This window comes from Manis pentadactyla, chromosome 10, assembly GCF_030020395.1.
Source record: "Manis pentadactyla isolate mManPen7 chromosome 10, mManPen7.hap1, whole genome shotgun sequence".
NCBI lineage: Eukaryota > Metazoa > Chordata > Mammalia > Pholidota > Manidae > Manis > Manis pentadactyla.
This window is the reverse complement of record NC_080028.1, coordinates 14009693-14023377: the sequence shown is the minus strand read 5'-3', so window position 1 is coordinate 14023377 and position 13685 is coordinate 14009693. Positions and strand designations below refer to the sequence as shown.

Genomic DNA, 13685 nt, shown 5'->3' with positions numbered 1-13685 from the left:
CTGGGGGAAAAGTAAGGCACTGGTAGTTAAGCTGTGGTGAATTGTATAGAACATTCCCCACTAACAGGCAGTGGGCACCCCCTCCTCTTTCTGAGGGGCTCCTAAGGGGATGACTTCTCTGGCCTTTGTGACATACAATGCCAAGATGGGTCAACAGACATCACCAGGAAAACAGAAAAGAAAAAAGAAATCTCACTGCTTCTTAATATTTATCAGTTTAAAAATCCTCTGTTTTTCATGGAGGAGTTGTGTGGGAGTGCATTTAAGAGCGAGTGATTTATTCTTTCCAGTTGGGTCTGTTCTCATAACTCTGTCCCTCTTAACAAAATAGGGCTTGTGGGTGGTGGGGTACACACTGTCCTTAACACACAGTGCTAGGGGTGAGAGGCCTCTTCCCATTGTCTTACATGAGGGTTCCTGGTCTTGGCTTCAGGCCTGGGTGAGATCAATCCAACCAGGCAAGAGCAGTTCAAATGAAAAGGTCAGTGCTGGTCTCCAAGGTCCTGACATGTGTCTTGGGTGGAGCCCTGTGAAATTCTTTATAAATCAAATCTCCAAATAAGTTGGCTGGTTGCCTTATAACAGGAAGAGATGATTCCACCAGGCATGTCCAAGGGTCCCAGGCAGCAGGAATAAAAGGGCTGAAGGACCTGATGACCTTGGTTCGAGTCCTGCTTCCACCACTTGTGTATGACCTTGGGCAAAATGACTCTTGGAACCTCTGCCACGCTGGGCTCAGAAATACCTCTCAGGACATCTCTACCCTGGTGTGTGGGTGCTTGGGAACTGTTAATACCCTGCCTCTCTTCCTTTGTTCATCCTCTTGTGTAATGTGCTTGGGTTATTACAGAGAAGTAGAGAAGTTTGCTCAAGATCACAAGGTTGGCAAATGGCAGAGCCAAGATCAGGACCAAAGGAGGTCTAAGTCCAAAGCCCATCTTCTCTCCTTTGCTGATGTCCCATCTCACATTTACATGGAGTGTCTTACTTTTCAATGTGCTTTTACTCATTAGCTCTTCCAAGTGATTGGGTGAGAAAAATCAGGAATATTTAACACATCTGACACTCGGCATTTATATGTTTCAATGACTTGCCCAGCTGGGTACCGCTGGCCCCTGGAAGTGTGGAACTGATAGGAGGACCCAGTTTTCCTGAACCCAGGCCAACCAAGGATGGTGCAGTGATGTGGGAATTGGCAGAGGACGTGCCACCAGCAGGGACTTAGGCCTTCAACCCTTGTAAGAAAAATGAGTTGATGACCTGGGTGATTTTGCCACAACAAACATCAGGCTGAACAGAGTCATAAAATGACTTCTATTTGCTTCTAGTTTGTTTCTGTTTGCACCTGGAATGGCATTTTGGCATCCAAAGAAGGGAACAGAGAGACAATTAGAACTCTTCACAGAATATGTGTGTGTGTGTTCAAGCACATGTGCATGTGTGTGTGTGATATATACACGTACAGATACTACACACACACAAACACACACAGAACACCAATTCTCATGATTCATGGTAGTTATGTTCTATAACATTGCAGCAAATACTGAATTAGTGAATACTGAAACATGGCTCCTAGAGGAAATGTAGCGTTAGGTTCCTCCAAGTCTCTCATCATATTTTCATCAATTGATCATACATAACCTTGTTTCATGTGTGTGTTTCTGTTTATAAAGACATCTTATTTAACATATAGTACTGACTCATTAACATTAAACTTATAGCCACCAGCACTATAACTCATATGCAGGAACAAAGCTCACTTCACACATTAATTTTTTTCCTGGAGGAAACGTCCCAGCCTTCTTACCCTTAGGAGCACTAGACAGCACTTCAGCACTGTATTTTGAGGGTACTTTTTACAATGGCATCACCAAGAAAAAGCTCAAGAATGTGCAAATGTGGCTCTAAGTAGATGGAGAGGATGCTTGTTTACAGTCTGGGAGCTGACACAAAGAGGCAGCCCTGGGCTTTGTTTGACTTCACTTGGGGACATGCAGAGTATTTGGTGCTCTGCACCACATGTCTGTGAATGATCAGAGAGTTTTGGGGGTTACAAATAAATTTTAGTGAGTAGGTGGATTCATGAATACAGAATAACAACGGATTTGGGGGCCACAAATACATTTTAGCAAGTAAGTGAATTCATAAACACAGAATCCACAAATAATGAGGCTAGACGGTATATATTGCACTTGACAACCTCACACCGGAGGCTCTGAGGAGAAGGGCACACAGCTTAAAATGTTCAATAAGTTGTAAAGGACCGACAGCTCCCCTCCTGAGGGCCCCTGCTGCTCAAAAGCAGCAGAGAATAGACAGCCCAGTGGTTATACAAAGGGAGTGGTGCGGTGGGCGAGAGAAGCCATGGGGGAGGGCGCAGGTGAGAGAGAGAGCGTGGTGGTGTGGGTGTGGGTCTCCCTCTCTTCTTCCTCACAGTTTGGCGGGGGCCTTGAACACTCCTTCCCTGTAGCGCCTTGCAGGCTGGAGCTCCTCGTCTGCTCTCACTTCACTCTGTGACTCCTTCCTGGCCATCTCCCAGGTGCTGGGGGACCTTATGGCTTCTTAGGGGTTCTCCCGGGTTCCATTCCTGCGTCTGCCCATGTTCTAGTCCTCTCTCCCCATGTCGGTGTTGTCGGGCCATGTACTCCCACTTCAAAGGCAGACAGTGCTGGGGAAGCTCAGCCAGTGAGTCAGCCTGGGAGATGATTACCAGAGTTCAGGTTGCTCAGAGCTGATGACAGAAGCGGCCCTGGCCAAGCGCGGGTGAGCCAGACGCTGGGCTGTGGAAACACTTGTGTTTAGGAGCTGCCACTTCGACTTCCCAGAACAGACACCTACCTGCAGGGGCACCTCAGCTCTGTCACTCACCACTCCAGGCCCCTCTTAGACGGACAACGACCCTGTGCATTAGGATATGTGGGTCTGGGCATGTTAACCTGTGACCATGGCGGTGCCGTTCCCCTCTCTGAGCTCAGGTGCTGGAACCAGACTGTCGGGGGTTGTAGCCTGTGCCTCTGTTCCCTCATCTGTAAAGTGGGGGTACCAACATCACCTATCCCATTGCGTGGTTATAAAGATTGTACTCAGTGAATATGCACGAATCCCTTAGAACAGTGTCCGCACTGAGTAAACTCTGTAGTACATTAGCTTTTAGTATTATTGTGGTTATTATGATTATTTCTGCTCTTCTCTCTAAAGTGTGGAACGGTGCCGAAAGATCTCAAAGGTCCTTCCTGCCCTTCCTGTCCTGCTAGGGATGTCCCCTTGTTGTGTGGCCTTGGGCAAGACACGTGGTTCTGGGGCCCCAGGTCCTCATCTTCTAAATGAGGTGCTGGGACTCCAGCCCTGAGAGTCTGTGAATTTACTTAAAAAGGATTAGGCAACTCCCAGGGAGGGGTTAGCCTGTTATCTCGGCCTCTCCTGGGGATGCTGCTGAGATAAGCAGTTAAGTAATCAGAATAACAGTTTATATTTGTAGCAGGCTTTTAATTCTCCCATCCACTGAACTTACCAGGCCGCACCTAGCCTTGATTGCTTCATTACATGGTCACGACAGCCCCAGGAGATACTGCCCCTGTTCTGGAGACGAGGCAGCCTGTCCAAGGACACACACACATCCAGGAAATGGTGAATGCAGATCCACACCAGAAATCCTGATTTATGAAGTACAAACTTGACTCCCACACTATGCTGGCAGTTGGGCCTTGAACTCGACTTTTAATACTATGACGGTAACATGATATAGTGCCATCTTTCAACGGACTGCTCATAAAATTAATCGAAACCACAGATTCTCATCATTGGGAGATAATGTAGGAGTCATCTCCAGGGTGTCTTAACTTTGGGGAGGGTCACAGACTCCTGTGAAAAGCTGAAAGAAGCTATCTACAGACTCTTGCTAGAAAAGTTCACACCATATCCACACATAAAGATATGCACAGATTTGTCTCAGTTTCAGAGGTTTCAAACATCTCTGGCTAAGAGCTCACACAGTGCTTGCTATGTTCTTTTGAAACTCTCAGGTGGGTATTTATCTTTGCTCCAACTGAACATTGATGGGAACCTCTTACCCAAAGGGGCCCTTCATTCCATTAATATTTACCTCTGATTGTCAGAAAGCTGCTCCTTCAATATAACTGACGTTGGTTTTCTCCTAACTTTGGTCTCAACTTTGCCTGTGAGATGTAATATTGAATCAGTCCAATCTACCTTACCACGACAATTCTTCTTGTTCCTGAAGATGCTGCTTACACTCTCTCTAGTACCTTCCAGGCTGGAGGCCTCTTCCCCTCACTGATCGGTTCATTTCCCCCTGGACACATTCATTTGTCAGTGGCTCTCTCAAACACCCAGAGCTGATGTATAGCCCAGAACCCAGTACAATCTTCTGGCCATGGTTCACTGGTACTGTGCAGGACTCCCACTTTCTTTGGGATATAAGATCTCTACTTATATGTCCTTAGAGTGGATTAGATTTTTGAAACCTTATTCTACTTCAAAATGTGACACATATATAGAGAATTGTACAGTACAAAAAATGCAGTTCAAGGAGCTATCACAAAGCAAGCATCCACATAACCACCACCCAAGTCAAGAGCTGTAACAGCCCACACCTGTTTCATCCCCAGGACCTCTCCCTCCTCCTCCACAAAGTAATTTCCACTCTTGTTTGGTGATAATTTTCCTGCTTTTCTTTAAAGTTTTATCGTCTAAATATGTATCCCATTTAACACTTTTGTTTAGTTTCCCTAGTTTAAAAATTTTTAATAAATGGAATAATATAAATAGGCATTCCTTTGTACCTGACTTATTTTACTCAATGGTATGTTTGTGTGAGATTCATGCATGTTGTTACATAAGGCCATAGTTCATTCATTTTCATTGTTGGGAATTTTCCATTTTTTGAATACACTGTGATTTACTTATCTATCCTGTTATTAATGGACAGGTAGGCTATGTCCACGTTTTGGCAATTAGGAACGAACTACTATAAACACTGGTGTGCATATGCATGCATTTAGGCTGGATATACGTAGAAGAATTTCTGTGTAACTTCAACTTAGTGGAGAATATCAAGCTGTATTCCAAACCAGTTGTGCTGATTCACACTTTCACTAGCTGTGTGTGTGTGTTCCAACTGTTCCATGTCCTTGCCAACACTTAGTATTATTAATCTTTTTTAATTTGAGCTCTTCTGGTGGTTTTATAGTGGTGTCTCATTGTGCTCTTAATTTGCATTTCCCTAATGCCATTGAGCCCATTTTCATCTATTCATTGAGTATTTATGGATTAGAGGTTTGGACAACTCCTTACTCATCTGACTCATACTGAACTTGTTGCCAAATGAAATAAAGTCGCTGACAGATAATGCTGTTAGTCATTCTCTCTTATTGACATCAGTTGGATTTTGGGTCCCCAGAGCAGGTCTGAACATTCTTAACAATAATAATAGCTAATATTTATTGAGTGCCCACTGTGTTCCAGGCACTGAACTATGTGCTTGAAATGCATAATGTCCCTTAATCCTCACAACCAGTTTATGACTTCGATACTATTATTACCTTCATTTTATATAAGAAGAAACTAAGATGGGAGAGGCTAAGTAAGCTTACCTAAGGTCTCATAACTAAAAGGTGGTGCAACCTAGATTCCAATCAACACCCTTAGCAAGTACACATACAGCTTCTCAAATATGGAAACATTCAAATACATTTTTAAAAGACCCCTTGAAATGTTTAAAAACTGTACAATACAATGGACATTTCACTGTCAAATGGAGAAAAATAACTGCAAAATATGACAAAGGATTGTGCTTAATATATGTTTCTAAAAATGCATCAAAGGACAAACATCTCAGTATAAAAATAGACAAAGGTTTTGAGGAAGGTAAATCTGGGAAATGCTGCACACTTTTTCTTTTACCCCTACACTATATGAGAACAAATTTTTGACTCCACAAATTCCATACTCAAGTTCCATACTAAAAACACTTTAACACAGAGTCTTCCCAACCAGTTGGGCCAAAATAGCCTTTAACATCTTGATTAATTGTAACTCCTTGGAACAGGCTTTGAAATATATTGAGCTCCATCACAACCATTGCTTCCTCTGATTTCTAGTCTGGTAAAACTTTCAACAAAGAAAATGAAAAGAGTCTTGTCCAGGGTTTTTCAACCTTGACACTATTGACATGTTGGGCTGCATAATTCTTTGTTCTGGGTCAGCGGTGTCCTTGGCCTCCACCTGGTAGGTTCCAGTTGCCAGAAATACCTCCCCCATCCAAGCTGTGACAACCCAAATTACCTGCAGACATGGCCAACTGCCCCCTGGGGTGCAGATCCCCTCTGTCCCTGAGCGAGAACCATTGGTCTAGCCTGACTGGTTTCTAGAGAACTCATGACATTCCCCATGATCACCTCCTACCCTGTCCAAGTGTGCCCCAAACTGCAGTGTGTCTCACTATATTTTAATTTCTGTGCCTTGTGACATTCACTGTCCTTTGTTTTGATATAGGAGGATGTTGGTCCATCTCTTGTCTTTGAGTCTTTCTTGTTTGTTGGAATTCTTTACATCTTCAGGCACACCGAACCACACACAGTCCGCCTGACACAGAACTTCCTTCCATCTTCCTATCCTCGAGGTGGACAGGAGCTCTTCCCTTCAGTCTCCACATTTACTGCACGGTCTTCTGTCAGACCCCCGACACACAAAATTAATATTTATGTGACTGCCCAATGCCTTGAGGGCAGGACTGCATCCTATTCATCCTTTGATACTCAGCGTGGAGTAGGTACCAATTAATACATATAAACAAAGGAGCAAAATATAATTGAGGATGGGTCAGAATTTCATGCACGAGGTCCTAGTGGATTTCCAGCAACCCTGAGGTCATCAACAAACTTTACCAGTGTCTTCCTAGGAATGAATGCCCTCCTTGCTTGCCTCCAGGCAGACAATCTTCCTTCTCAAAAGAAGGCAGAAGTACTGTGGGAAGGTGCCAATTCTGTTTTTCTTCCTCTCAGCCGTGAGTATGACACCGTCTACTCAGTCGGCACATCCAGGCTGTTCCTGGTGGTTTTCTCATTTCAAACAGAAGGAGAAAAACCCTTTTCCCTTGATGTCAGAGCTTTTGCAGACCTCAGTTTATTCTGCTCGGTGACATTTTTTACCCTTGGAGATGAGTTTTCCTTTCCAAGTTTTGGGAGTCCCTTTTTGGCCTGCGTTTCGCAGAGCCACCCTCCACCCCCTTTGAGCACTGTGTGCGTCTCTTTAAGTATTTCCTTCTTTTTATTTCCTGTCTGAGATTATTTTAAGCTTTCAAAACAGAACTTAGTTCTTGGGAACCCTCTAACTTTACCAGAGTTGTCCAAGATGGTGGCAAGGGTGGAAAGATAGGGACAGTTTGAGAAACATTAACAAAGGAAAAGTGACGACACTTCGTGACCACTTGGACACGGAGGAGGGCCCGTGACTCCCAGATTTCTGTTTCAGGACAGTGGAGGCAGTGGTGGGTCCTGCTGCAGAGGTGATCATGGGAGGAGGAGGACGGAGATGAGGAGGTCTGGGAGGCGATGGGGGTGGTCTGGGACAGTCAGAGGCCCATGTTTCCCTGGGACACATGGTGGAGCTGTAGGGGCGGTAAGTGCATATGAGAGCCTGAAGCTCTAGCTGGAGATGTGTTTGGGGTTGGCCGGCACCGGAGCTGGGACAACACGTGAGCGCTAGGACATGATCAGGGATCGGTGTGTGCTGATGCAGAGGCGCATTAAGGAAGGTGCAGGAAGAAAAGGACTAAGGAGACTGAAAGAGTGGTTGGAGAGAGAGGAGGGCCAGGAGAGGGGCATGGACAGGAGCCCCCTGGAGAGCGTTCCGGGACAGAAGGGATGGCCAGCAGCTTGCAATGATATAGAGAGATCAGTTCGGATACGGACAGAAAAGGGCCTGCTGGACTGGCAGCAGAGGGTCGTTTCAGACTCCGGAGAGGGCAGCCTCAGCACCGTAGACCAGCAGAGTGGAGGGGGCTGTAGCCAGGAAGCTGGGGTTGGGGAGAGGTTGGAAGATAGGAACAGACAAAGGGTGGTGTCCAAAGAGGGATTCACTCATTCATCCACTCAACCAACAAGCTGAGAGGCTGCGGTGCCCCACGGGCCATTCTGGGTCCAGGGATGCAACAGCGGAAAATAGGCAAAAACTCCTGCCCTCTAGATGGGCACTTTTTAGGAAGGCAGAGTTTTAGAGGGAGGTTTCATGATAAAGGCGGTTATTAGAATTATCATCACTTGGCAGATGAAGAGGCCAAGAGGTTAGCTGGTAACTTGCTCAAGTTCACACAGATGTCATTGCTGCGGGTCATGCTCTGACCTGACCCTTTGCATTCTTTGCTGTTGAAGGGGATGGAGCATAGTTGGGAAGAGATGATACAAAGCATAACTGGGTGGAGAGGACAAAGGTGCAAGGGGCAGGATTACTCATGGCTGGGCTGGGCCTGCTCAGCATGAGCTGTCTGCTTGCTCCTGCGGTCCTTCATCCAGGACACCCTGTGTTGGGCCTTGTGCTTGGGCTCAGGTCCTTCCAGTGGTGACGACAGGCACTGAGAGCCACATGCTCTCATTTGGTTTTATTTGAGCCAGAGGCTTGAGAGGTGACCTATGGTAGCACCCCACACTTCCCCACACTCCTGTCCCTCTGACTGAAGAGTACATCTCCCTTTCCTGTGAGTGGCCTGATCCACATGGTTTAAATGGGGTTGAATACATCCCCCCGTCTGCTTGTTGGGGTATTGGCACAGGAACCCATGAAGAGATCAATGTCCCTTCATGATTTTATAGAGAGAGGCTGCAAAGACAAAGGGTCTTTCTTCTACTGGGACAGAGAGCTTAGGGACCACGGTGGGCCACACACAGCCACCTTGACTATCTGAAGACAACAGGAAGTAGAGATGAACAGACTCAAGAGCTATAGGAGACTGAGCTCTGAGGACACCATTTGAGCTCCTGGATCCAGCTGTGCCTGAATCTATCAATAATTATCCCAGACTTCCTGGTGGCTTCAAGCAATGAATTATCTTTTGCCTCCTAGTTTGAGTTGAGTTTCTACACTTGCAACTGAAAAAAATCTGATCGCTATAATTTGTCAGAATATGTCAATTGTGACTATGTAAAACATATTATTTACTTTTGCAGAAGCTAACTGACTCCAGCGGCTTCCTCCATGGAGCCATATGTGTTTACCTCCTTCTAGGTGCTAACCCTGCAGCTGATAAAGAGGTAAGTAAGACATGAGCTTATAGTGTAGCCATGGAGATGATGACAGGCACAAAGAATCACCAGCTTTAAAATGCTTTACATCCATTTCTCTGAATCCACAATCTTAGGAAACAATTAACCAGCAATTCCAAGTAGGGTTCAGAAAGATGGAAATGGAGCTGGAGAGGTGTTCCATGCTAGGGAGCTCAGAGGAAGATGGGTTGGGGGGAAGACTGTGCATCTTGGGCTCCTCTAGTACTCTGTTCTGGGTGGCTGGGCTAAGGCGGGGCTGGTGCGGGACAAAGAGAGGGGAACAGACGGTCTGGGGAAGCCATGTGAGCATTAATGTGAGCATTTTCATACCTTTCCCATTCCAGCGTGGGCATGTCCCAGCTTGACCACCACAGGAAAGTGAGGGGCTGTGAGCTGGAAGAGACAAGAGAGAAATCATTCTTTAGCATTCTGGAGTGTCCTACCAAAACTGCCCCTTCGGCAGAAAGAGTCGGTCATCTGGTATCACTGGGAATCCCCACAGGGATGCTTGGACAGATGGGCATCCGCTGAGGCTCAAACACCAGGGCTTTTGGTTTCTGGAGGAGGCTTAGAACTAGCCCGCCTGCACATCCACCAGGGTGGAGAGATGGTAGAGCAGAGCAAAGCAACTGGTTCCAATCCTGGCTTTACCACTTGTGCAAACTCAGATCAGCTACAATATGGATCTGTGCCTCAGTTTCCTCATCTGTAAAATGGGGATGACGAGCAACCATCTCACAGGGCTGCTATGAGGATTGAATGAGTTACTGCATGAAGCCTTTACACGGTGAGAACTCAGTGAAGGGCAGCTTCTTTACGCCTGTCACAGCTCTGCCTTAAACTATCCTCCCAGCAACCGTCAAGCATCTGGAACCTCATTCCATCCCCCAAGCCCTGTCCAGGCCACCCTATGAATTTCTTAATGCTAGTGGTCCCGTCCAGCATGGACACAGGCATTTATTGGCCACAGTGTGTCAGACACCATGCTGAGCAACTGCCCTGTAGGATCTCCTTTAGAGGGAACAGCCTTGTCTGGTTGCTTCCCTGGAGCACCCCAGCTCCGAGAACACTGCTCAACCCAAGGATGTGAACCTGTGCTTCAGTTGGTCCACTCAGCAACACCTACCAGGCCTGCATGCTCTTCATGAACCCAGGAGGAGAGGAGGTCAAGGAACGTAGCTGGTCTACGTTCATGTTCACTCAGCAAGGATGCGAGGGGACCAGGTTCAAACCAAGGCCATGCATTCGCTCCTCAGGCTCTTCCTGCTGTTTGAGGTGGGTGTGCTTGGCGCCCGGAAGTACATTTGGAATTTGTTGAGGACAAAGATTATCCCTTTTAGTTATTTAGTAGTAATATTATTTCAACCACTTGGATCAGCCCCAGCCGGGGGCTGTGATGTCCCACTTGCCATGCTGCACAGGTGTCTGTTCTGGTGCCTGGACTGACCCCGACAGTGCTGTCTGCCCTGACCCTCTGGGCGCCTTGAGAGGAGGAGGCCAGCTCTGCCCTCTTGGTGCCCGGAGCCTGGCTGGAGGTGGACGAGCTGCTGCAGCTGCTCCGAGGGTCTGTTGGGGTCACAGAGCCGTTCGATGGACCTCATCTAATTTTGCCCCCACAATGGCTCCAAGAGGCAAGCAGGGGAGGTGTTTTTATTGCCACTTCACAGACTGGAAAATTGAGACCCAAGGCAGCTGCTAAGAAGGCTTAGAACTGGGACTTGAACTTGGGTCTGTCAGACCCTAAGACTCATGTGAACGGTTTCCCCTAAGGTCTAGCATAGTGCTTCCTGCAGTGAATACTGAATAAAAAATTTTCCTCCTTCTTCAGGCTATGATTACCATGTCCTATATCTAGAGTGAACAAATGCATCTTTAAAAAAGGGCAATATTTGATTTTGATTCCAAAAGCGATAGGTACTCACTAGAAAAATCTGGAAAACATAGTAAAGTGCAATGCTGTTATATATAAAGAAGACAATAAAAATCACCCTTAGATCTTTAGCAGTTTTGGTGTGTTCTGTGCTAGTTTTCTTTCTGTAATCCATATTTTTTGCTTTTGATTTGTTGGGAAATTGGGAGTGTAGTGTTTATCTAGTTGTGTTTCCTGCTCTTTCCACTTAATGCTACATGATAAGATTTCCCAATGGCGACTGTCTGTTTAACAGTTATTATGAAATATTTCACATAGGGAAAAAGACTGAAAGGGTAATATTATGGATATCACCTAGCTTAAGAAACAAACCACTGCCCCAATAGTTGAAGCCCCTGATATACTTTCTTTCCTATCACATTCCCTCCCCCATCTCAGAGGGAATCATTATATGAATTCTGTGCTTGTTTTCTGCATTTATTTTTAGTAAATAATATGAATAAATGCAAAGAAAATAATTAACTATTACATATGATTCCCGAGCATTATATATTATACATTTTGAAGCTTTATGTAAGTGGTAGCAAAAAAATATAGTCTTGTAAAACCTTTTTTGGTACATTTGTGAGATTCATGTGCGTTGATATATGCAGCTCAAATTCATTTTTTACTGCTGCATAGTATTCTATTTTACAAACACATTAGCACTTGTCCATTTCTAGCTGTTGAACATTTAGGCGATTTCTATTTTTCCTATTACAAACAACACCAGTACAAACATTCCTGGACATGTCCTGTCTGCATCTGTAGAGGAGTTTCTCCAGGGCACATGCACAGGAGAGGAATTGCAGGGGTGGGCAATGCTAGCTATTGCCCAGTGGCTCTCCAAAGTGGTTGCACCAACTTATGCTCTCAGGGGCAGGAAAGAGCTCCTAACACTTGAGGTTGAAAGACTTCAGTTTTACCAACTTGAGGAATGTGAAATGGAATGAGTGGGTAGAGATTTTCACCAAGTGGCTTTTGTTCCCCAGCACAACTATCTCACCAGCCATCCATCACAGACCCTAGACACCTCCAGCCCTCTGAGAAATGCCCAGGTCACTATGGGACTTCATCTCTATCTCAATTCAAGGCAGAGCTTGAGGTGAGGGGAAATGCATGGGTCTCTCTTCCCCTCCATCCTTTCCAAGCTGATCATTTCCCCATACATGGGTGGGTACTGGAAGGAACAGGGATGTTGGAGTTAAACTTGCTCTCTGTTTCATCTTGGGCTAGATATTCACCCTCTTTGAACTTCAGTTCTCCTATCTGCAAAATGAGATGATAGCTCTCAACTCACAGCTCAAGCTCTGAATGTGATGAGATTGTACCTCTCACAATATGGTGCAGGTGACCTTAAAACAGAGAGATTATCTGGGAGGGCCTAATTTAATCACATGAGCCCTTAGAAGCAGGGAACTTCTCAGGCTGGGGTCAGAAGAGGAAGGTGAAGAGATTCAAGTCAAGAGAAAGACACCATTTCTGTTTTGAGATGGAGATGGCCATGTGAGAAGGAATGTGGGCAAATTCCAGGAGCTGTAGGTGCCCCTGTCTGACAGCCAGCAAGGCCTCAAACCTACAGCTGCAAAGAACTGAACTCTGCCAATAACAAAAATGAGCTTGGAAGAGAATCTTGAGCTCCAGAGAGAATGTAGCATGCTGGCACCTTGATTTCGGCTTTATGAGACAAGCTGAAAACCTTGTCATGCCACCGTGGACTGCTGATCTGCAGAACTGTGAGTTAATAAAGGGGTATTTTTTAAAGATGCTAAATTTGTTAGAGCAGCAATAGCAAATTAATACATGTGTCCTAGAAACCGAAGTCCAAAGAGTGAACTGAGAGTTTTCATGCCACAAATAGCAGAACCTAAAGTCAAGCTCGTGTTTTGACCCTCAGTCAAGCTCTCTATTTACCGACACACATTTCCCTGGAGATCATATGCATATATCTGGGGTGCAATAAATGCTTTCTCCTAATCATAGTGACCAATAAAATAACATCTGATTAAATCAACTCACTGGGCACTGAGTGGCTAGCTCTGTGTTTTGTGCTGTGCAGGACACACAGAGGCTGAGACAAGATTTCTCGTCTTAGATGGGCTGCACAGAGCAAGAGCAGAACAAGGCAGCCTGGTGGGAGTCATGAGCAAGGCTCCATGGGAAAGGAAGTCTTTGAGGAGGACGCTGAGGGAGGAGCAGGTTGTGGGTGGGTGGAGGGCGGGCTCAGCATTCCTCCAGGGGTGAATAGTGCAGAGTCCCGGGGTCTCCCATGGTGGGTGTTTGATTCTTCATGAGTTCTAATGAACAAAGACCCATAGGAAGGAAGGATTTATTTTATGATACTTAATATGAGTTTATCTGCAATAAAGCCATGTTGGACATGATGGCTACATAGAATGAATATATTTGCACAGAGTGACTTTCTCTAATATCTTAAATAAAATTGGAGGAATATATTAATTGTCAGTAATAATGGGAATAGAAATTGTATTTAG

At 45.6% G+C, this 13685-nt stretch overlaps 1 protein-coding gene across 3 annotated transcripts in view; it reads right to left on the bottom strand.

Moving 5' to 3' along the window:
* Positions 1 to 13685, bottom strand: part of SYN3 (synapsin III) — a 448045-nt gene that overhangs the window by 62355 nt on the left and 372005 nt on the right. For all 3 annotated transcript variants that reach the window (XM_036902842.2, XM_036902843.2, XM_057486431.1), the window contains exon 7: positions 9612 to 9674. In XM_036902842.2, the coding sequence (XP_036758737.2) occupies positions 9612 to 9674 (63 nt within the window). The remainder of the gene's footprint in view (positions 1 to 9611; positions 9675 to 13685) is intronic.